We start from the raw sequence: 25,281 nt of genomic DNA, 5'->3' as shown, positions 1-25,281 counted from the left end.
GTCACAGGTAATTAGAATAATGTATCTAATTTTTGCAGTTGTTACATCCATTGGACAATATTAAAGTGGCTTTGCCATAAAGCGAGTTATTCCTTGTTCACAGGAGAGGGGATTGACTGCTTTGTCTCCTGTTCTGGATGGAGCCGTGGTCGGGCGGTACAGGGAACACTCCATTCATTTCAATGGGAGATTCCAGGGCTTGGTTATTCCCAACACTCCCATTGAAATGAGACCTTTAGACTGTCTATAAATTACCTTAACTTCTGCCGAAAAGCTTTTATTTCCCAAAAACTCACCAAATTTGCAGATTTGATAAATTTCCAGTTGGGTCACAGCCCGCCATTATAAGTTTCTTTAGTCCTGGTCTCCTTGGTGAAGGTTTTCTGGCCTGCAATAACTTTCTACAGTCTTTGTGGATACCTACTTGTGAGCTCTTGTCGCCCAATTGTGACTTGACATGTTTTTGATGTATTTGGACTCTCTTGAATTTTGCCAACCCGTCATACTTATTGAGCTAAGATGTTTCCGTAGGCTTCTCCTTACTTGCTCAGCAAACCTGCTGTATTCAGACAGACGTGTTCCCATCCTCCCACTCCTTAGCCCACTCAACCATCCCATCCTTTCTTACCTCCCCAACCTGCCCCCTTTCCCCTAAATCACCCGCTTTCCTCATTCCTCCTCCTTCCCTCCCCTCTCCCCTTCCAATACCTCAATTTTGTTGGACGTTGCAGATCCAATGACATCTATTCACTTTGGGGATGAAAATCATATCCAACTACCTCAGAATGGGGGACACAGATCCCTTGTTCTCCTGATCAGTGGTGGACCAATTGGTCAGATTCCCTATCCTATGGATCCTTCCTTCATTGGCAACCCCCTTTAAATACTATTGGAACTCTGTTATGGAAAACCTCATGCTTTTAAAGTCCAAAATGAGAAAAATGTCTGCCTTTCCACCAAAAATTGTCCATAGGTGGTATTAAAAACTCAGCCCATTCTCTTTGGTAGAGTTCAGCACCCATGAACGGGGGGTGGGGCGGGTTTCTCAGAAAGGGGTTGTCGGGTTTCATTGAAAAAGTCCCGCAGTCATGGAGGGGTTAATAAAAGACAAAAGTACTTATGTTGAAACGTTCCAAATTTTTGGGGTGATTCATGAAGATCGATGTTGTTGAAGTCCTGTGCCAGCGGAGGATGCATCTGATGGTGAATTAGGCACCACCATGCTCTGGGACTGTGGGTGCATTACCGTCCCTGCAGCCCCATAGAAGTGAATGGAGCAACGGTCATGTAAGTCCTCTGGATCCCTGGGGGACCCGGCGATCTGGATATTTACCCCCCTGACCTATGCGTAGCGAATAAGTGTCCATATCGGCACAACCCCTTTAAGGCTCTGAATGAAACCCAGAGAGAGGTCAGCCGAGGAAAAGCAGAAACTTATTTGTCAGGAACTTCTTGTAGTCATCTTGGGTCCAGGTAAAACATTCAATTTTCTTCTGCAGTGAAAGCCGGAATGATGAATGATTTTGGGAGAAGAAATTATTGGTTATTTTTCTACAGCGAATCTGAAACCTGACCCTACCCTTGTAGGAGATCTGTGTATTGGATGCCATAAATCTACAAGGCTGTATCACATTTCCAGACGCGATGAGTCAGCCATTTTCTCGTCATGGATGTGTGAACGCACTTAGGAAGCCCCTTAGGCACAAGCTGAAGACTAACGGAGCCGTCCAATGCAACAGCCCGGCACAATATAACAGTGCATAAACTTAGAAGCCACGACCTCTAGCTTGGATTTCCCTCCTGATAATTCTCGCAGGCGCTTTCCTTTAAATAACACAAGGATGGCACCCTACAAAATCTGATGCTTTAAATAAAGAATATTAAAGACATCGTGTTCGGTTCACAGGACCTATTAGTAGAAGCAAAACTAATAACACTGACAAGCTGCCGGCGATGCACGCTATGCTTTATGTGCAAAACAAGGCTGCGATGTATCCCAAGGGAGCTATGTACTGCAAGGATCCCATCAAAAATGACAGTATAGACAGATAGGCAGAGATGTATGGGGTGCAATGGGATGGAGACCAGCAGTGTGTCCTATGGAAGTGCAAAGAAAGTAATAAGATTGTGTCCCTTAGTAGTGTAATGAATGTAATAGGATGAGGGACAGAGGAGCCCCTGGAAATGCAAAAAATCGAATGGAATGCAGCGCGTCATTGTGTCCCACGGAAGTGCAATGAAAGTAATGGGATGAAGCACTTTAGGGTGTCCAAGGAAGTGCATTGAATGGGATAGGACGAGGCACATCAATGTTTCCCATGAAAAGTGTAATGTGTGCAATGGGATGGCGTACATCATACCGTGCCCTGCAATTCAATGAAAGTAATGAGGTGAGCTGCATCGTTGTGTCCCATGGTACTACAATGAATGTCACTGGATGAGGCACATTATTGTACCCTATGGAAGTGCAATAAATGTAATGGGATGAGGAACATCATTGTGTCCCAAGGAAGTGTAATGTTATGTAATAGGATGTGGAACGTAACGTGGTCTGTTTGCAGCTCGCTGCCAAGTCTAAGGAGAAAATGCAGTATTATCAAGGTAAGATTACCATGTAGTGTCTATAATACTGGTGCCTTATGCTGTAATGATGGCTGTGCGGCCCCAGGGCAGATAGCAGATCTCTGCAACCTCTATAGCCACGGTAGGGAACCTTTGGCTCTCCAGCTGCTGTGCAACTACAACTCCCAGCATGCTCCATTCCCTTCCATGGGAGTTCCAAGAACAGCAGAGTAAGTATGCATGCTGGGAATTGTAGTTTTGTAACAGCTGGAGAGCCGTACGTTCCCTACCCCTGCTCTATAGCTATGCCGCTGCCTTCAGTCCAGCTGTACCATATGAGCCAATGAAGGTTTCAGATCAGTCTCTGTAGGATCTATTGTATATAAAAGATTAAGTAACTGCTCTGCTATAAAAGCTTACAGAGAACCTGTTACAAGGGTTGCAGCCCCTAAACCAGCAATATATCCCTATATCCTTATACCTGGCATTCTCATTCTTAGTTTAATAACTTACAGACTGGGGCTAAATGTTGGCTTTGGCCTCGACACCCATCGGGCGACCTAAGATCACCATGTCGCCCTGCGACTCCTTCACTCATATTAGTGAATGGACCTGCATTGTGCCCTGAGGGTGCTGTGACCACTGCAAAAAAAAAGTTGAGTAATGCTCCACTTTTTTGCGACTAGATGTCATGGTACCCTGACTAATTCGCTAAAGCAGGGTTCCCACTAGCGTCGGTGTCCGACAGCTAGTGTCCGATGCTAATGTCCACGGAAGATTTTAGCATCTGTCCTTAAGTGTCCAATTACAAAGGTCTATGTAGCGGACAGCTAAATCTTACATGTAACACGAATGAAAGCGTCACAAGGTGACACCACAATCTTTGGCTCCACGATGGCAGTAGTCTCCGCGTCGCCCTAGCCTACATCAGAGATAATTCCAGGATTTGTATGCTGGGGCTAATTTATTAAGAATCATTTCATCAGGCATTGAAATCTAGGCTTACCAAAACTGGCATAAATGACCATAAATCTGGTCTCACCCAGGGCAATGGAGGTGTCAAAGAGTAAATAGTTGTAATTCATTGTGCAAAACTGCAACATTGTGCAACTTTTATGCATCTACAGCTTCATGCATGCATCCAGAAATGTCCCCGACTCCTCTCCGGCAGATTAAATGTAATCAAACTGATTATATAAGCCTTGGATGGGGCTGAGAATGCCCCAAACCTTGACACCATAAGGATATGTTGCTGATTTAGGGGCCCCAAAAATGGGGACAGGTTCCCTTTAAAAAAAAATAACTTCAGCCAGGCCTCCTATAAAGAACATGTGCTGTATTCTCCTATAGGAATAGTGTGAGCTGTTACCTGACATATGGCGTGCCTTATACTTACATTGCTGGAAAGAGCACAGGGAAGGATCCTGCCAGTAACACCAAAGAGAAGAACTCCAAGAAATGATTTCCTTCCCAGATGATCCCCTCACACTCATATAGCAGCCACCCACCCGCCCTGGAGATGCTGCTGCTGCTGCCTGATCTGATGGCTCCAAAACCTCAAGATTATTCAAAGCATTTTATTTCATTTGTTCCTGAGAACCCAGACCAAAGACTGACAGCAGAAAAAAGCAAAGGGCCGGGACAACATCACAAAAGATGTGCAGAAATGGAAGAGAAATTGTAGGGAGAAGTTTCCTCCATGTGAACGTTCCCTATCACAGCTCAGCTACATTGTTGCCACATCTCTATAGTTACATTATATCTATATGTGTCACTCTGTTTCCTCTATGGGAATTATGGGAACACTATAGTGCAGAGACGCTTGCCTGCGTCCGTAATCCCGTCCTGGTGGTCAGGACTAAGGTTGAGACGATCTTGACTTTTCAGGATCGATTTTGAAATCCGATTTCCAATCATTTTTCATTCGATCTCGATCCCAATGCAAGTCAATGGGATTTTTTTTTTTACTAATAGGAGATCGTATTTTAAAAGCCATCCTATTCACTATACAGCATGGAATCTAACCATTGAACGCTTTAATTGTTAGAATCCACGCTGTGTAGTGATTATTTTTTAATCACTAAGTAGCCAGAGGATTTTTTTTTAATCCTCTGGCTACTTAGTCCCCCTGGTGTCCACTTACCTGCAGAGATGGCTGCTCCGGTGCCCGGTGTTCTTCTTCGCCTCGCTGCTCCCTGCCTCCCAGGTTAGGAGAGTGTGGGCGGGTACAAGTCACGTCTCCCTGCCCACACTCTCCTAAGCGACAAGCCCCGCCTTCTTCCTAGGTCTTTAACACTAACCTGGGAAGCGGGGGCAGCGAGGCAAAGAAGAACGAGAACACCGGGCACCGGAGCAGCCATCTCTGCAGGTAAGTAGCTACTAGAGGTGTTAGCTAGTCTCCCATGGAAAGCAATAGGTTAAAAAGCCTCCCATTGATTTCAATGGGGAGTGCACGTATGCCGGCACCCATAGAAATCAATGGGATCTGTTTTAACGCCGATTAAGATTACGTTCAGAATGAGCAGAGTGTATACTCAGTGTGAAGGCTAACATTGTTAGTTTTTCACACAATTCTTGGCCACTAGCAAAGCATTGTGGGAAATATTCGCCGATCTCGAACCCACCTAAAAAGATCGTGTTCGGAATTCTGATCGCGATTGTGAAATTTTCTCGTTCTTTTCCGAACACGATCGCTCAACCCTAGTCAGAACTTGTGTCCAGATGGGAATAAACCCTTTCAGCAAAGGATATTGACCTCTGCCCCCCCCCCCCCCCCCACACACTTCACCTTGTATCAGGTTAGGTTTCACTGTAGTCACATCTGATTTTTAGGTTTGTTTAATGAATGGAGTTGACCATATTTAATTTCACGTAATAAATCAACTTCTTCCGTTCCAGAGGAAACTTCTATTTCATCTACGTCTCAGCATCTCCCTACCAAGAAATCCATCAGATCTACGTTGCAGACGCGTCGCCGTCTGCCAATAGCACCGGCCTCGCGTTACAACCACACACTGATTGAGGTCGGCCTTGTCAGATTTACTGCACACTCGTATATTTTCCAAAAACAAAGCAGTCAGATGTACTTAGGTTCCCCTTCAATGATACAACTTCAGAGGCATTTTTGGCTTGATGTGAGAGAATCTGAGAAGCCGGGACTGTTGGTTCTCCAAAAATGAAGCCTGATGTGTTTTCATTCCGCTCGTAATTTTAGCAAAGCTCCAGGTTAGCCTGCCAAATTCTGCAACCCTCAGATATCATTCTAAGTGTTCTGGGCGTTGAATACTCATCTTGTCAGTGGAACCGCTGAAGATTGTGCAATGATCTGAGGATGATAATGAAGAGCTAGCAAAGCAGTGCAAACCCGAAAAACGTACCATGACCCATAGGGCTCGCTCAGCGACGGCCCTCGCTCTCACGTATGCAGGTAATGGCAGAGTTATAACTATAGGGGGCAGAGGTAACGCTTGCACCAGGACCCTGAAACCATAAAATTCTCTAATGCATGATCATGGGTGGGCCTATTGCAAATTTTGTATTAGGGTCCAGATCTTTACATGATGTAATGGTCGCCCCTTCATCAATTCTGGCACAGGTGAATTTTTTTCTCTTGCCCCCACCATTCCTGAGCAATCTTTTGGTCCCTGATATACTATTTAGTCTCTGTACTGTCAGGAGGGCGGGGTCAGGCAGGAGCAGACAAGGGGGTGTGATTATGAACTATGACACTGGCTGCTTCTGATTGGAGCTCTGAATCACACCCCCTGTCTGACACCGCCCACCTGACATGTCCGGGGAATGTTACAACACTTACTTCCTCCGTGGTTCAGTTTGGACGAACTACAGGTTTCTGGGCTGGTTCCGACCCTGGACCCAGTCTCCAGTCGCTCCCCCTCCTCTCCCATGGTCTCCCCTGTACTATAGGGGGAACTGGATTTACTAATGCAATGATGTATTCAGCCAGCCCAACAGTACAGGTACCTGAACATGGGAGATGGAGGAGGGGAAGCGACTCCAGGCCGGCCGTTGGTTAGAATCACATGGCCAAGAGATGAAACCAGCCCAAAAACAAAAAGTACATGTGGTTATGACATTCGGAGATGACTATTATACTCAGCAAAAATTTAAAAAAAAGGATTCACTGGGGCAGGTTTATTAAGGGAGTGTTCACACGAGCGTTATTAGTGTCCGTCAAGAAATGTTAACAACGGAAACAAATTTGTCAAAAATCCATTGAAAATCCCATTGACTTCATTGAGATTTATTATGTCTTCTATTAGCATCTGATTTTGTCAAATCCGTCACAGATCCGTTATTTTGGTGATAATGCAGAGTGCAGGATTTTTTGCACTGAAAACAACGGACTTATGACAAATGTGAACACGTCCTAAGACTTGTAAAAGCCATAGGTGACGGAGGAAACTGTATTCACACAGATGATGCCAAGTATTCAATGCCTAAATGTGCACCCAATATACAGCAATGGCACTTCCACATCCCTATTCACAAGCATCAAAAAAATTCTGCACCACCTGTTGTGAAAATAAGTGGCGAAGTGCAAAGTGCAAATCTGCTCCAGGTCAACCTCAGATTTCTATGGTGGAAAATAAATGGGGTCTCCCCATAAACAAGACTTATTTCTCTTGCAGACGACTGTGGCCGCGCTCAGTGTCCTATCTGTGTATTTCCTGACCCATTCATGGGTCCGTACACATGACTGTGAATTACACGGTCACGTGTGCGGGCCGACAGTCTGGGCTGCAAAATATAGAACAGGTCCTATTCCTGTGGTTCCTATTGATGGTCAGTGCAGGGGCGACATCTGCGCGTCCCCCATGCCTTTAATTCACAGCCATGAAAAAGGACACGGTCGATTGCAAACGGCCTTAAAAAGTGATCCCATCATTGGGACCCCAAGTGATCAGGAGAATGGGGGTCTCCGGTGTGACAGTGTGCATGTGACCGACCAATGCTCCGTTCCATACGAATCATGCAACTTAGAGAGAGACCCCTATTGTGATCAATCGCTTATCTCCTAGTCAAAGAGTTGTTCATAGTGAACCCCTTTAATTCCATTGTGTGAACCCCAGTTTGAGGCCACTCACTGCAAATTTACAGCCAAAATCGTCTCCTTTGCGCTGCAGGTTTTTTGGACAAGCAACTTTTGCATTGCTGCGGCAAAATACGCAGCAAGTAACTTGGTGCACGATGAAAGCCTACAGCGCTCGACACTTTGCACTGCTGCAGTGCATGAATAGAATTTTTGTAAATCGCACCCACTACACCGCTACCGTACGTTGCGGCAGGTTACGCACCGGCAATTTGCAACGCAGCAACCCCGCTGCAAATTCACAGCATGCGGCCTTACCCAAAAGCTGAAGTCACACGTGCAGTTTTTAAAGCCAATCCCAAAATGGATAAAGCAAGATGAATTATACCCCCCCCCCCCCCCTGTATATTTTTCATTCCTTTAGAATCCATTTCTGTCTTTGGCGCAAAACCTGCACCAGGGTGATTCCAGCCTAAGCATAATGTGTGCATAAACCATGATAGGTTGATCTATTATACTAACCTGGATCTTCTTTCCTCGGACAGTGGTTCTTCTTTATTAGACGGAGATGCATAATTTAAATTGGGAATATTTGCTTGAATAATTAATCTTTCTTTATTCAGTGGGAATGTGGATTGTAGCTGTCGCCGGCGTGCACTTCCCGCTCATTCCCACTAGAGGCTGCTCTGGAGCCGGGGAGCCCTGGGAATAAATCAGGCTGGGCTCACTCGTTTGTCCTTCAGTGATACATAAACACAATTGGGAATTGGAGACTTGCAGGGAGACACAGCACTTGTTCCTATAAGAGTCTGATTTACGGGAGGCTTCTTTAGGGGTAGAGGACGCGATGTCATCCTTCTGTGTGGATCCTGGCCATTGCACTGTAAATCTGCTGGAGGCTGCTGAGGATGCTTCGCTGTAGACTGGTCCAAGCTGAAACAAGAGGTTCACATCGAGTATTAAATGCTTGTTGGGGGAGAAATCTCTAAGCAGTCATCATCCCTTTTGTCAATATGACAGTCAGATGAGGACATGGGAATACAAACAGACGTGCAGAGCCAGCCACAAGGAGGGTGGAGGAAGAGCAGTTTTTGCAAAAATGACATGCGAGGAATCCGGGGTTTACAAATCATCTTCTCTGTTTTGAGTCCAGCAACTCCTGCAGGATTGCAAATACAATAAGCAAGGAGAAGCGTCCACCGCTGACCAGCAGGGACCTCAGACGCCGATCGCCACCGCTGAACTGTAAGTATATCTATAGACATTTCTGACAGTCGTGCTGCTATCTGTCTCCATGACTTCTCTCTGCCTCCATAGGATGCTCTTTTTTTTTTTTTTTTAAGGGGAACTTAAGTTTATTTTTCCATATTATTTCCTCTACACGGTTGCTTTGCAATTTGCACAGTGTTCCCATTATCGGAGATGTTATTGCAAGCAGGGGAAACCTGTGGCTGCTGCAAAAGCCACTTGGAAAGCAGAAATAATGAGCGCGCTGTCTCTTTAAAAGGGAATTATGAGTAAAAGCTCTGGTTTCCCAAGGGCTTTTCGAAAGCTCCCTGTTGAATAAGCTACAGAACCCTGATTGATAGGCGGCGCAGTTGCTGCTGTTCTTTTTTAATATCATGTGATGGCGGCCTAATGGATGAGACCGAAATCGATAGATAGGTTTATATAAGGATGCATTGACACCTCTATGAGAAGACCCCCCCTTATCCCACCATATAGTGTATACACTTACTGTAATGTAATTTGGGGTGGTCACCTCGGAGAGGTTGCAGCAGGGCCGGACTGCTCATTGGGTTGGCTTTGCCTAGGTTGGAGCCCATTGTAAAATCTTCTCTCCCCTCCTGTTTTTATTCTGTGTTCCAGGCTGAGGACCTGCAAGTGGGAACAGAAAAAAGCAGATGCTTTATTTTAGCCACAGTGTTTTCCATGGAGACTCCACAGGGCTCGACATCCCCTTCTATGACGGTTGCTAGTGCTAGAGAGATGGATGGATGGAGACAAGTCACCAGGAGGAGAGCAGCGGCGCCTACAAAGTGATGGCTCCCAGCTACTTCCCCTTGGTACCCCCTGCAGGTATCCCACCAAGGCCGAGCTACTGCCTGCTGATCCTATTGACTGTGGTGAAATGAGTCAGCTTCCATGGAAGGGTTAAACGTCTGCCGCTTGCACAGTCACTTTGCATTAAGGACAATGAATCTGACAATGGATTAGAGGCCGGCGCTGGCACATGTGGAGTTTGGCAAGTGGTCCTTGCTTCTAGGACACAATACCTTCTTTTGGCTGCTTGCACTTCCTTCTAAGAAGCTCCAGCAGATTTCATTCTCCTTAAAACTGCAGTGAAGGACCCGAAGGCTCTTGTGGATTTTACACTATTTGCATTGACAGGATCATCTGTTGCTCACCTGCACACCAAAAGGAAAACCTAAAACCATTTCGGGGATGAGCTTCCCCCCCCAGGTCAGGACATTAACAATGGGCTCATTTGGGATCACAGCCTGCCAGGTGGTGGGGGGCAGCCATGACACTCCAGATCCCAAAGCCTCCTGTGGATATTAAACCGCACTTTGTAAAAGGAAAGGGGTCACATTATTTATTTTTTAAAAAAATTCTTGCAAAACTGACCCTGTTGCGTAAATACTGGAACCCGCACAATACAGGGACGCTCCAAAATATTTGCAAAACTACTCTTGTCAAATAAGTATCCTTACTGAATATCGGGAGCTGTACGACACAAGGAGGGCCCCAGATTTTCTGCAAAACTATCATCTTCGTATCAGTATCCAGTGCCCTGCACGACGCAGAAAGGGCCCCAAATTTTTGCAAAATTTCCCCCTATCCGTAATAAAATTGGGACCTTTTAACAAAGAGAGTTACAAATTTTTTGCAAAACTACTCACTTGGCCTTGGTATCTGATTCTTTCCCCTTATTTAATACTGGAACCCACACGAAAGCAGCAGAGGGTCACCAATTTTTGCAAAACCGCTTTTGCATTCCTATCAATATCGGATTCTCTATCTTGACTATTGGAAAGTGCACAACGACAGAGGTGGAAGAGGTCAGAAATTTTTTTAAAAAAATCACCATCGCATCAGTACTAGAACCTGCACGGGGGATCGCTCCTATTTGCAAAGCTGAACACTTTTGCATAAATACAAGGAACCTGCCACTTTTGTATCGTCTTTGGATCCTTGGTCCCTGGTATTGGAACCTGCACAATAATGGAGGTGTAAGCAATCACCAATTTTTTTTGCAACGCCATAAATACTGGAAGGGGGTTTAGTACTATTTGCAAATCTGTATCAATATTGGATACTCTGTCCTTACCGAAAAGGGGTCGCCAATTTTTGCAAAACCACAGTTGCATAAATAACGGAGCCTACACAGCCATTTGCATCTTTATATCATTATTGGATCCTGTATGACCAAGGTGGAAGGGGGGTCACCAATTTTTGCAAAATTATCCCCTGTGCATAAATACTGTATTTGGAACTACATGGAGGGGACCCCAAAGGTTTGCAAATTGTAGGTAGAAACGTTGCAGATTTGAGAGTTCCTTGGGATGACTGATTGCCCCCATGGCTGAGGCGCAGGTGGAGCGTTGCCCGCGGGTCGCACGTTACTAGCAGCATCTCTAAGCGCGCACACAAGGGACCGAGGAGATGGAGGTAGCCATGGTGAGCGCGGAAAGCTCCGGCTGCAGCAGCCACCTGCCCTATGGCTACGCGCAGGCCCGTGCCCGAGAGCGGGAGCGCCTTGCACACTCCCGGGCAGCCCAGCAACAGCAGCAACAACAAGCAGCGGCGGCGGCGGCGGCGGAAGGCAACAGCGCGGGGGGCGGGGCCTGTCAGTCAGCTGGGCGCGCCCCCGCCTCCAGCGGCGGGCACGCGCACCAGCAGCCACAACAGCAGCAGCAGCAGCAGCAGCAGCAACAAGTCTCCGCACAGAGGAGGAAGAACCGGCGCAAGTACTGGCCCCTGGGCGGCTGCAACAGGTGGAGGAGCCGCCACCACCAAGCGGGCAACGAATGCAGCAGCGGAGGCGCCGGCGGAGGAGGAGAAGAAGACGGAGGCACCTTCCCCTCGGAGCTGGCTCCTTGCGGCTCTGAGGAGATGATGCTCAGGGAAGAAGACGAAGAAGAGGAGGAGGACGAGGAGCAGAAGTTCTACCTGTGTGGCGGCAGTGGCCGGGACCGGAGCCCCGGATACCACCCGGTCTACAGCGAGTTCGAGTGCTGCGAGCGGGTCGTCATCAACGTTTCGGGGCTGCGGTTCGAAACGCAACTCAAAACGCTAACGCAGTTCCCGGAGACGCTGCTGGGAGACGCCGAGAAGAGGATGCGATACTTCGACCCGCTCAGGAACGAATATTTCTTCGACCGAAACCGGCCGAGTTTCGACGCCATCCTCTACTACTACCAGTCCGGGGGGAGGCTGAAGAGACCCGTCAATGTGCCCTTCGACATCTTCTCCGAGGAGGTGAAGTTCTACGAACTCGGGGAGGAAGCCTTGCTCAAGTACCGGGAGGACGAGGGGTTCGTCAAGGAGGAGGAGAAGCGGCTGCCGGACAACGAGTTCAAGAGACAGGTGTGGCTGCTGTTCGAGTACCCCGAGAGCTCCGGGCCGGCCCGGGGGATCGCCATCGTGTCCGTGCTCGTCATCCTCATCTCCATCGTCATCTTCTGCCTGGAGACCTTACCTGAGTTCCGTGATGACAAGGACAGTCTGCTGCCCCCGCTGGCCACTCGGGGGAGTGCAGATGAGGAGGGCTATGGGGCTTACAATGGCACCCTAGGGGGGGCACCTGTGAGTGGGCACACTGCCTTCAACGACCCCTTCTTCATAGTGGAGACTGTGTGCATCGTGTGGTTCTCCTTTGAGTTTGCAGTGAGGCTCTTCGCCTGTCCCAGCAAGCCTGGCTTCTTCAGGAACATCATGAACATCATAGACATTGTGTCCATCCTGCCTTACTTTATCACCCTGGGCACCGAGCTGGGGAACCAGCCCCAACAACAACAGCAGCAACAACAGCAGCAACAGCACCCCCTACAGGGCACGGGGCAGCAGCAACAGGCCATGTCCTTTGCCATCCTCAGAATAATCCGCCTGGTTAGGGTCTTCCGAATTTTCAAGCTGTCCAGGCACTCCAAGGGGTTGCAGATATTGGGGCACACCCTGCGGGCCAGCATGAGAGAACTGGGGCTGCTTATTTTCTTCCTCTTCATCGGAGTCATCCTCTTCTCCAGCGCTGTGTACTTTGCCGAGGCCGACGAGCCCACCACGCACTTCCATAGCATCCCCGATGCCTTCTGGTGGGCGGTGGTCACGATGACGACGGTGGGGTACGGAGATATGAAACCCATTACGGTTGGGGGCAAGATAGTCGGTTCCCTGTGTGCCATAGCCGGGGTGTTGACTATCGCCTTGCCCGTGCCAGTCATCGTCTCCAATTTTAACTATTTCTACCATAGGGAGACTGAGAACGAAGAGCAGACGCCATTGGCGGCCAGCAGCTCCAGCTGCCCCTATTTGCCTACCACCTTGTTGAAGAAGTTAAAGAGCTCGTCCTCTTCCTCTCTGCAGGACAAGTCGGAGTACCTAGAGATGGAAGAAGGGCTCAAGGAGTCTCTGTGTGTCAGGGACAAGTCCAGCCAGGGCAATGGCAACGAGACCATAAAGTATAACTGTGTGAATCTAAAGACTCTGGAAACCGATGTGTGAAATTTTATTTTATTTTTTGACACTTTCTATTTATGCATTGATGAGTGCAGTGATGATGATGATGATGATGATGAATATTATTATAAAATATGCAAATCTGATCAGAAAAGATACAAAAAAAAAAAAAAAATCCTCATGGGGTTTCTGATCAGATAGGATTATAAGTGGCTTCCTCTTGTAAGAACATCCAAACGTGGGACCAGATAGAAAATCATGTTCTTTACAATCACTAGTCAGCCCAGGAGTATATATATATATATATATATATATATATATATATATATAGGGTGCAGTTCTCTCCAACCTGTCGCACTGCAGTTTGCAGCATGCCCTGGAGTTGCAGGACTACAACCCCCAGCGTGACAGATGTCGCAGGCGTTGCATTGACACATCTATAGGATCTAACGCCTGCTACATCTGTAACGGTGAAGCAACTTTTGCAACTTCAACTCCTAGCATGCTCTGACGTTGCAGGACTACAACCCCCAGCGTGACAGATGTCGCAGGCGTTGCATTGACCGCTATAGGGTCTCAGCTCTGCTACATCTGTAAAAGTTCAGAAGCTGCAACTTAGACCTTGAACACATTAGCTGTTGTGAAACTACAACTCCCAGCGTGTTGTTATGAAAGTGCATCCTGGGACTTGTAGTTCCAGAACGGCTGAAGGTTTCTTAGCCCTTATTTAGTCCATGCAGGTATAAGTTGCGCGCTTGAGTTGCAAGACTATAACACCTAGCATTATAGATGCAGCAGTCTGAGCAGCGTGTGGTCTGTACTCTACTGACCCCATAGTATATATAGTATATGGTATAACACCGCCACATCTGTGAATCTGCTCTTTACCTTTGGCTTTTCAGCTGTTGTGTAACTACAACCCCTAGCGTGCGTCGCATAGAAGGTGAAGGAGCTGGGAGTTGTAGTTTCACAACAGCAGCAGGCACGGGCTGGTGACCCCTGATATAGTCCGTGTCCTGCTGTTCTCAGAATTCATTTCGTGAAACCGCAACCTCACGGCGTCTTGTTTTTGCATAACTGAGACTCCTGGCATTTTGTGTTGCGTACTGCACCCCGGGGCTCGCTGTTGTCTGACTACAGTCCTCAGCGTTACAGTGTTGTGGGGTTGTGGTGACTTTACACCTCTTAGTTTGTGTAACAACAATCCATCGTGTGCCCCGCTTTGGAAGTTATTCAACTTCCAGCGGGATGACAACATGCGGCATGTTGGCCGGTGCATGACTACAACTCTCAGCATGCCCAGGGGTTGCAGGACTATAACTCCTTGCATTATAGATGTAGCAAGTGCTATACTTTCTGCTCCATATGAGGTGCACACGATACAATGTATCTAGAGTGTACAGTAAATATAGCGCCTGTTACATCTATAAACTCGCAACATGTCCTGCTGTTGTTACAGAACTACAACTCCCAGCGTCCTGTTATAACTGACCACAACTCCCAGCATGCCCTGCAGTTGTAACACTACAACTCCCAACAGTGTAGTGGATTATACAAGTGCTGTGGGACTACAACTCTCAGCGTGTTGTTGCTGTTGACATCCATCATTAAAGGGAATGCCCAGTTCTTTTTTTTAAATTGATGATCAACATTTACAGCACTTAAAGGGGTTGTCTAGTTATCGTCTTCAGGATAGGTCATCAATCAGATATGATAGAAGTGAGGGTCTGACGCCCGGGGCCGCCGCTGATCAGCTGTTTGGAGGGTCTATAGAAGTGAATGGGATGAGTTGACATTGCAATCAACCAAGCTCCGAACAGCGGATTAGGTGTGGACCCCTCAGCTATATCTTATTGGTAACTAGACCGCCCCTTTAAGTGTTGTAAACCTACAACATACATCGCCCCCTGCTGTACAACTATCTGTTTTGATGATGAGGAACTACAAGTCACAGCAAGCTGAGCTGTAGAGTCGCAGGTTGGAGATCCCTGTCCTAGGCTGCATTACTCAAGGTGGGCACATCCCCCCCCCCCCAAAAAAAAAAAAAAATAAAGAAGAAAAACAAAGACAAACAATCCTTTCTCTCTAGATACTTCTGTTTGTGATACGCCAATGCTAAGCAGGGTATAGGGGCCCTAGGCGGGCGCAGGGCCGGGCTCTGACCGAATGTTCTTAAAAGAGGAATTTATTCCCCCCGTGTGACTAAATCCTGGAGTGCGGGATCCGCTGTCATGTACCTTGTTTTGTTTTTTTATTGTTTATCATTCTGAACATATCATCGGGGGTAACTCGGAGGACTCAAAGGGGGGTTTGAAGTATAAAAAATATATCTCTATTTTTAATAGAATGCAATTGTTTTGCACAGATCAGAGCTGACGTTTATTACACAATGTATATCTACGAAAAAAAGCAGTAGCCATAACCTCAGCAAAGGGTTAAAGCAGAAGGATAATAAATCAGCCGTGCCGCTCGCTCAGCACAAGCGCAAATTGTTCATCTGTTTATTGGTAGGGTTTTTTTTCTGCTTCTGGAATTAAGATGTCCGAGATTATGTCCAGAAAGTGTGTGTGTGTGGGGAATAGCAAAACTGTAAGGGCTGCCGATCCTGCACACAAGCTTGTACTATCCCGGCCAGGTGGCTGCTGTGCGGGCCATAGGGAAGTGACGAGCGCTCCGGCTGCACAGGTGATAGGGAAGTGACGGCCGCTGCAGCTGCACAGGTGAAAGGAAAGTGACGGCTGCTGCGGCTGCACAGGTGATAGGGAAGTGACTGCTGCTCCTGCACAGGTGATAGGGAAGTGACTGCTGCTCCTGCACAGGTGATAGGGAAGTGACGGCCGCTCCTGCACAGGTGATAGGGAAGTGACGGCTGCTCCTGCACAGGTGATAGGGAAGTGACTGCTGCTCCTGCACAGGTGATAGGGAAGTGACGGCTGCTCCTGCACAGGTGATAGGGAAGTGACTGCTGCTCCTGCACAGGTGATAGGGAAGTGACGGCTGCTCCTGCACAGGTGATAGGGAAGTGACGGCCGCTCCTACACAGGTGATAGGGAAGTGACGGCCGCTCCTGCACAGGTGATAGGGAAGTGACGGCCGCTCCTGCACAGGTGATAGGGAAGTGACGGCCGCTCCTGCACAGGTGATAGGGAAGTGACTGCTGCTCCTGCACAGGTGATAGGGAAGTGACGGCCGCTCCTGCACAGGTGATAGGGAAGTGACGGCTGCTCCTGCACAGGTGATAGGGAAGTGACGGCCGCTCCTGCACAGGTGATAGGGAAGTGACTGCTGCTCCTGCACAGGTGATAGGGAAGTGACGGCTGCTCCTGCACAGGTGATAGGGAAGTGACGGCCGCTCCTGCACAGGTGATAGGGAAGTGACGGCTGCTCCTGCACAGGTGATAGGGAAGTGACGGCCGCTCCTGCACAGGTGATAGGGAAGTGACGGCTGCTCCTGCACAGGTGATAGGGAAGTGACGGCCGCTCCTACACAGGTGATAGGGAAGTGACTGCTGCTCCTGCACAGGTGATAGGGAAGTGACTGCAGCTGCACAGGTGATAGGGAAGTGACGGCCGCTCCTGCACAGGTGATAGGGAAGTGACGGCTGCTCCTGCACAGGTGATAGGGAAGTGACGGCCGCTCCTGCACAGGTGATAGGGAAGTGACGGCTGCTCCTGCACAGGTGATAGGGAAGTGACGGCCGCTCCTGCACAGGTGATAGGGAAGTGACTGCTGCTCCTGCACAGGTGATAGGGAAGTGACGGCCGCTCCTGCACAGGTGATAGGGAAGTGACTGCAGCTGCACAGGTGATAGGGAAGTGACGGCCGCTCCTGCACAGGTGATAGGGAAGTGACGGCTGCTCCTGCACAGGTGATAGGGAAGTGACGGCCGCTCCTGCACAGGTGATAGGGAAGTGACGGCTGCTCCTGCACAGGTGATAGGGAAGTGACGGCCGCTCCTGCACAGGTGATAGGGAAGTGACTGCAGCTGCACAGGTGATAGGGAAGTGACGGCCGCTCCTGCACAGGTGATAGGGAAGTGACGGCTGCTCCTGCACAGGTGATAGGGAAGTGACGGCTGCTCCTGCACAGGTGATAGGGAAGTGACGGCCGCTCCTGCACAGGTGATAAGGAAGTGACTGCTGCTCCTGCACAGGTGATAGGGAAGTGACGGCTGCTCCTGCACAGGTGATAGGGAAGTGACGGCTGCGGCTGCACAGGCCATAGGGAAGTGACTGCTGCTCCTGCACAGGTGATAGGGAAGTGACGGCCGCTCCTGCACAGGTGATAGGGAAGTGACGGCCGCTCCTGCACAGGTGATAGGGAAGTGACGGCTGCTCCTGCACAGGTGATAGGGAAGTGACGGCCGCTCCTGCACAGGTGATAGGGAAGTGACGGCCGCTCCTGCACAGGAGATAGGGAAGTGACGGCCGCTCCTGCACAGGTGATAGGGAAGTGACGGCCGCTCCTGCACAGGTGATAGGGAAGTGACGGCCGCTCCTGCACAGGAGATAGGGAAGTGACGGCCGCTCCTGCACAGGTGATAGGGAAGTGACAGCCGCTCCGGCTGCACGGGCCATAGGGAATGCTTTTTTTGCACTACAGTCAAAGCTGGATACAAGAAATTATTTAAAGAGACTTCGTACTGTGAACCATTCGCTTCATTTCCGAAGTTTTGACAATCATTTAGGATCTGGGTTGCTCCCTTTAAATTGCGTATTCACAATAAAATCGAACTATCCTATGGCGGAGTATAGACTAGTGTGTACGGGCGGAGTTCAGGCCGGGTATACTATTGGGTTAAGGGATTTCCAATGAAGAGCACATTTAGGATAGGGGGTTAAGTGTTAAATGCTGGAACCTCCTTAAGGATAACAGACTCCATTGCAGATTCCGACGAAAATCGGTGGAAAGAAAATCCTGCACGGGGGACTTTTCTCTCTGCTGGTTTCAATATAAAATTTGTGGACCCCATTATAGTCTGGGGGTGACCCCTGTTTTAGCAGACGGGTTTTGCGGATGACGGTCCGTGCATTCACTTCTACGGGAGCAGAGCCTTGCATCAATCCTATAGAACTGAATGGAGCACCCAAGGCGTCCCTGGGATCACACCCTTACCCCCTATCTCGTGTGCCGGTCATGGTACTACCCCTTTAAATCCTAGGCCATACCGTAGTATACACATTGATAAGTTGGGTCATGACCTACATTGCAGCTCCTATATCTATATACCTATATCCAAATATTATCTATATGACTATTGCTTTCCAATATGGGCCTTACTGTAAAGCGGACGCACACCAAAGGCCGGGCGGTAGAGAACTCTTTTATATTTGCTATATACCAATAGTCTATAATACAGTATACGGACCTTGCTTCTAAGGCTGCTACCTCCTACCGAATTATTTTTATTTTCTATTAGATAGTATAATAAAGTTAATATTATAACCTAAGACGATATCGTTTTTCTAGACGACAGGGGGGGAGGGGAAATAAGAGCATGTGCCTAATACTTACTGGTTTACAGTGGTCGGAGTTCTTTGCTTTTAGTCGGAAGCCACCCTACGATGGGAATGGCGACTATCCACTTGCATTGTCTGGAGTAAATGAAGCATTCTGGGTTAGGATGACATTGTATCCGTCCGAGGGGGGATTGCAGATATTTCGGGGCTGCGGGCTGAGGTTAACGTCACGCGGCACTTGGAGTCCGATCAACATTACAACTTTTTTTGGTTTTTCTTTATTTTTATGACGCTGCCAAGTCTTCATTCTGGGTTTACAAAAAACAAAAGACATATCTGCATGTCAGGGAGGTCAATACGAAACGTTCATCTCTAGTTTGGCGACAGGCGAGAGGGGAAGGCATTTGAATTTTGCAAATTTCCACCTTAGTCTGTGCAACGATTCCGATCCAAGTCCCGTTTCGATGTCGATCAGAACTGGAGATTAATCTCGAGATTGTTTCTCTTTCTTTTTTTTTTAGTGTACACTGTCATGTTGCGATCATTTATTGCAGACAAAACTAGATTACAATGGAATTAAAGCAATGTCGAAAATGAAATAGGTTTACTGGAGTTTTATTCCTCAGGCTGGGGACGGGGCTCGCTCGAAGTCTCGCCGTGGACGGCCGGCGTGGTTGAGAAATGTTATTCCTGGTATTTCCTTACGTGTTAGAGGGCGAGGGGGGAAATAATAAACTCTCTGTAGCTTTTACAACTCGGACTGAAAATTCTCCGCCGAGTCCAACAGCAAAACAGGAAGGAGAGAGCCGCGGTTTTACTTGGCCTGACCAAACGTAGTTGCCGCCGCCACAGATGTAACGGCTTTGGCTGGGAATTAGTCGGAACATTATTGCTGATGTTGGGGGGGGGGAATGGCAGGAATTCTGGGATCTGGTGACCTTTTTTTAGGATTTGGTGGGGTCTGATTTTCGGTACCCTGCTGACTGAAGAGTTCTCGCAGTAGCTAATGGCTGCGTTATTTTAAGCAATGTTGTGGACCCTTTAATCGGGTAATGGGTGAAGTTGGCCCCCACCGATCTTAAAGGGATCCTATCATTAAAACTCTTTTTTTTTCTCCATAACACGTCGGAATAGCCTTAAGAAAGTCTATTCATCTCCTACCTTTAGATGTCTTCTCTGCGCCGCCGTCCGGTAGAAATCCGGGTTTTCTTCAGTATGCAAATGAGTTCTCTCGCAGCACTGGGGGCGTCCCCAATGCTGCAAGAGAATGCTCCAGCAACGCCTCCATCTGCTTCAGTAATGGCCTCTTCACGCGTCTTCTTCCAGGGGTTGGCTTCAAAATTCTAGGCTTAGGGCAAAGGCGGCTGCACATGCCCGCCGGCCACAAGAAAATGGCCGCTTACACAGTGTTGTAAGCAGCCATTTTCTTGTGGTTGGCAGGTATGCCCGAGGCCTAGAAGTTTGACCGCCAGCGCCGGAAGAAAATGCGTAGAAGACCCGTTCCTGAAGAAGATGGAGGCGGCGCTGGAGAGTTCTCTTGCAGCATTGTGGACGCTCTCAGTGCTGTTTGAGCGCTGGGGCCCGCCCCCAGTGCTGCGAGAGAACTCATTTGCATATCGGCAAAAACTGGGATTTATACGGAACGGCGGCCCGGAGAAGACATCTAAAGATAGGGGAAGAATAGCCTTTCTTAAGGCTATTCCTACATGTTAGGGACAAAAAATTGAGTTTTAATGATAGGATCCTTTTACAGGGGTTATATGGGGAGAGGACATTTTTCATGGTATATTACTGGATACTCATTCTTACTGATGAGGGCAAGGGGTGTCAGTACTCTCATTTTTTGGGCAAGGGGTGTCAGTACTCTCATTTCTATTTATCCAGTAGGGGAAATGCCCTCCCCACATTACCCCTTTAAGGGCCCCACATGGTGTAAACGCAAGAAACTACAGCGGTTTTTCCTACAGTGCTTTTCACTTGTGTGTGCGGCCCCGTCCTAAAGGAGGTTTCTGTCTCAAAATCGAATTTCCATGACTTATCCATAGGATTGGTTATTAGTGTGTGATCTCCCCGGCCCCTGCACAGATCAGCTGCTCTAGAAGCCTCCAAGTGCTCAGGAACGCTCCGAGTCTAGTAATAGCAGCCCCGTCCACTATACAGTGCTGGTTCCGGTTACCTGCGGACCCGCGTTGCACACGCCGCCCATCCGCTAGTGGCTTCCAGCACCCAGAGCTTCCAAGAACAGCTGATCTGCGCAGGTCTAGGGGTCATATCCCAACAAATCACTTCCTGTGGGTAAATTCAATTTGGGGATGGAAAACTCCTTTAATGAATGGCCATTAATATAAAAGTCCTGAAAACTTATTTAAAGGGGTTGTACCATACACAATACAGGGGTTATGTGTCTGATCTGGGGCTTCCAATGTCCTTGGGGCATTTATAACAGGGACACCTGCAAACTTGGCAGCGTCTCAAGCACCAGGTCCCAAGTGGTTCTGCTCCTTGTGCAAGTCTTATAGTGAGTCACATGTTCTAATATCTGTATAAAAGGAAGGTAATGGCTTGCTGTGTGTATATATGTGTATTATCTGCTGTGTATATATGTGTATCATCTGCTGTGTAGTTTCGGGAGCGGGCGCAGGTTCTTCCTTTGTAAGCTTTGTGCTTTCTGCAGCGCTCGCCCCTCTCAGGTTTACCAGTCTGAATGAGTCCTGATCATTTTGCAGACTTTATGCTAATTCCAATACATTGGCTTTCCTAAATGCTGCGCCTTCCAGCAGGGTGCAGAAACCATTGGCACTTTTACTATGGTATTACTATTGGCATAGAGCACATGGGAGTATGTTACAGCCCTGTCCACACCTAGCAGAAATGCTGCAAATCTGCATGAACTGAACCATGCGGGGTTATATGCTCGGCACGGCGCGTTTCTGCAGATCGTCACCAGATTTCATCCTTTGCAATGCAACTAAATTGGCCTATAAAATGTGCAGATTTGCAACATATTTGACAATAGATTCTTTCCCGGATACATTTGTCACCCATTGTACATGTCAGCCTCTTGTAACCTCTGGGGTTGATTTTGGGTTAATAGGAAGAGACCTTCCTAGTGATTAAGGTTAAAAGGGTTGTCAGGATTGGAAAAACATGTGCTTTCTTTTGGAAACAGCGCCACCCCTGTCCAGTGGTTGGGTCTGGTATTGCAGCTCCATTAAAATGAACAGGGCCGCACCATATCCTCCAGACAGATGTGGATAGGAACAGCCTTAGCGTGACTTGTGAGAAAAAGCTTTTAAGTGAGGGTAGAAATGTGCCTGAGGTCTGAAACTAGTCGGTCAGGAGGTGCCTTCATTTTTTAGATGTTCCCCTCCCCCAGCTATAAGTAGTCAGTGACGTAGGTCTGCATTGTGGTATTCAGAGCTGGAGCTTCGGTACAAAGAGGGCCACAAGTTCACCATTATTCTGTGCTGTACTTTATGTGGATATTTGGTCACTGCGTCCCGATCTTGGGGACGGCAACTGCTGACCGGAACGCTGCACTTGGTTACAGGGTTTGCACCCAGAACTAAAAGGTTGCATTGGTGCTCCCCATTCAAGGTCTATGGGACTGCTGGAGGTAGCCGAGTCTCATAGACGGTGAATGAAGTAGTGAACACGCGCGACTATCACCCCATCCAAATGAGGGCGCTGCCAGGTGCATGCGCAGTGAAGGTGGGGTGCATGTCTGCAGTTTCACTGAACTCCTGTGCGGGCGCTGAGAGCATCAGAGATGAGTCCGATGAGGTTTTTTAATGGGTCACTGTCAGTGCTACAACACAGTTATTTGGGATGCAAAACCCCTGGACCTGGGGGCGGCTTAGTGACCCAAATCGACCTGACGGGTTCCCTTTAAGTATATGGATGTGAATTGTAAAGTGATCTCTGTGTCTGTATAAACAGCTATGCAAATAGGTCAGGTCGGTAAACAGCGAGTATTTTCCTGTAGCTTTGGTCTGCAAAGCCTATGTAAAGAAACACTGCGAGTAACCTGCATTATATCGAGGACGGGGCTGAGGGGACAATGCACCACACACTTAAAGGGGATCTACAGGCTTTATCAATCGATGATCATTGGGGTCTGACACCCAGGATCCCCGCAGTGCTGCAGTCTCTGCAGAGAAAGCCAAATACAGGGCCATACTTTGCTTCACTTGAATGGGACTGAGCTGCGACCGGGCCATATGATGGATGAACGTGATATCACATGACTTTATACCATAGCTTGGTCTTGAACATCAATTGAAAAGCCCCCAAACCCCTTTAAGGTTCTCATATACATGCCTTATCTGTTGGTTGCACACTCAGATGACAGCTATTCCTTGCAACCGGTCTATACACATGCATGCTTGGTTTGAGTGCACATGTATGTTTTCTTTATGTGGGTAGGGGGGTAAGTCGAGAACTGGGTTTTTTTTATCCTTGTTGGCTGCCAAACCCTTGGTGGGTGCAGATGCGCCCCTGCTCCAAAGTACAGCCCTTAGCTATCTCTAGTACTACCATTGCAGTGAATGGGATTGGTGTCCATTAGAGTCTCGAAAACTGGAGTATTTTGCACCCCAATTCCTACCAGAACGCCTCTTCGTACAGTGCCCAATTCTCTTGCAAGCATTCACCAATCCCAAATGAATGGGGGGCGTGCGGTGTACAATCATTGGGGTGCAAACCACTCTGGTTCTCAAGGGGTAACTTATTCTAAATGGAGTACCCCTTTAATAAATCCCCCTGCATTACACATCTATAGCACAACCTATCAGGTTTTCCCGGGATTTGGTTGGAAAGCGTTAAACGCGTCGCCGACTATATAATCCATTCCACTTAATCCGGTTAATCAGCGCCGCCTTCCTCCAGGTACGTGCCGGCAGTCACCTTATGTTTTGGCGCATTTCTTCTTATTTTTACCTTTGTTAGCGATTTACAGGTCAATTAGTGTTTGTTTAAAGAAATTGCCTATTAAAATTAATGAGATCCTCTCCTTTGATTAAACGCGCTCTTCGGGAAAGTCTTCACTGAGCCGCACGCAAAATGGGTTTTCGCTTAGTAAACTTGAAAAAGGAGACTGTGATCTTGTAACGTCTACAAAGCAGAAGGTTAGGCTTTGTGTGTATTGTTGTATGGTGGGAATGTTTGAGTCATCGCGTTGTAGCGCGGAGACGGCGGTGTGCAGGTAAATGACAGGCGATTGACAGCTAGGAACTCGTAACTCCTCGCGTCATAGCTACGTGGTTCATAAGGTGGGAGAGAGATGCAAGTTCATCAAGCTCAATCTGTGACCCTATAGGAAGGCAAGAATCCACCAGGCTTGGGTGCCAGTTATCCCATAGTAGTGGAAAATTCCTTCCTGATTCCAGATACGGCAATGTCTCCAAACATAGGTCCTATAACTTTGGGAAAAAACGTACGGTAGGTCCATCAAGCTCAACCTGCGACCCTATAGGAAGGCAAGAATCCCCATGGGTTGGGTGCCAGATATCCCGTACGAGGGGGAAAATTCCTTCCTGATTCCAAATACTGCAATGTCTCCAAACTTAGTTCCTATAAGGATGGGTTCTGCCAAAAATTGTGGGATGAAAAAGTCTTGCAAAATGTTAAAAAGATGGACACCATTATAGTCGATGGGGCTCCATTTGTGTCCATCGTAGCACAGTCCACTGCCAAACCCGAAGAACGGAAACACTAAACCTAGCGTGGCCACTTTAACCATAGGTGAAATGGTGCAGCTGCATTGGGCCCTATGGATGCAGGTGCCCCAGATCGAGCGGGACAGTCCTGCATTTCGGGCGTTGTCCTGCTGTTCCGGGTGGTAGACATTAATAGTTGGAGCCTGCACGTCTGTATATATTTTTTTAATGTTACATTGGTGGTTGGAGGGGGACATTGGCAGGACACTTTCAAAAAGTTTGCACAGGGGTCCCCCACATTGCATTAAAACAGCCCTGGATTACAGGGGTTATGCTGTGATATTTGTCATCTATCCATAGGATTGATCGGTAGGGATCTGACCACCAATCCTGAGAGCAGGGGGTGTTTTATTCCCATTGACCTGTTCCATTTATTTCTACAGGATTGGAGATAGTAAAGGGCTGTATTTCGGCTATTGGCCATTGAAAGGAATGGATTTGGGGTGCACGAATAACACCTTCTTCCTTCTCAGGATCGTTGAGGGTCTCGGCGGTCAGACCTCCACCAATCTTCCTCTTTCCTATAGATAGATAATAAATATATTTTGCGGTTTCCACCCAGCGTTCCCAGGAACAGATAAAGCTAAGATTTCTTATCAGTGATGTCTGATTGCTCTTTATTGTTCCCCATTGGTATACGGTATATACTATCCTCTGCAGTTTTGCAGGCATATTGGCTTCTTTCCATCTGAATATCTGAAACTCTATCTCTGATCAGCTTCAGGGCTCCGATGTAGAAGCAGAGCGGGGCCGGGGGTACATTCGATAATCTGTTTTTGATGCCCAGGGCTCCCATAGACACTTCTAAGCCTT

At 47.9% G+C, this 25,281-nt stretch overlaps 2 protein-coding genes across 2 annotated transcripts in view; both read left to right on the top strand.

The window, feature by feature from the left end:
* Positions 1 to 25,281, top strand: part of MPPED2 (metallophosphoesterase domain containing 2) — a 397,414-nt gene that overhangs the window by 205,465 nt on the left and 166,668 nt on the right. The gene's annotated exons all lie outside the window — the stretch shown is intronic.
* KCNA4 (potassium voltage-gated channel subfamily A member 4) lies at positions 11,132 to 13,565 on the top strand. The gene has a single exon (XM_075280847.1). It carries the CDS (start codon positions 11,279 to 11,281, stop codon positions 13,334 to 13,336), a length of 2,058 nt encoding a protein of 685 aa, XP_075136948.1. The 5' UTR covers positions 11,132 to 11,278; the 3' UTR covers positions 13,337 to 13,565.

This window comes from Leptodactylus fuscus, chromosome 7, assembly GCF_031893055.1.
Source record: "Leptodactylus fuscus isolate aLepFus1 chromosome 7, aLepFus1.hap2, whole genome shotgun sequence".
NCBI lineage: Eukaryota > Metazoa > Chordata > Amphibia > Anura > Leptodactylidae > Leptodactylus > Leptodactylus fuscus.
Note: the sequence above shows the minus strand (reverse complement) of the source record. Positions and strands in the feature narration are given on the sequence as shown.

Coding starts and splice junctions, on each gene's coding strand:
- KCNA4 (XM_075280847.1), top strand. CDS start 11,279: ATGGAGGTAGCCATGGTGAGCGCGGAAAGCTCCGGCTGCAGCAGCCAC.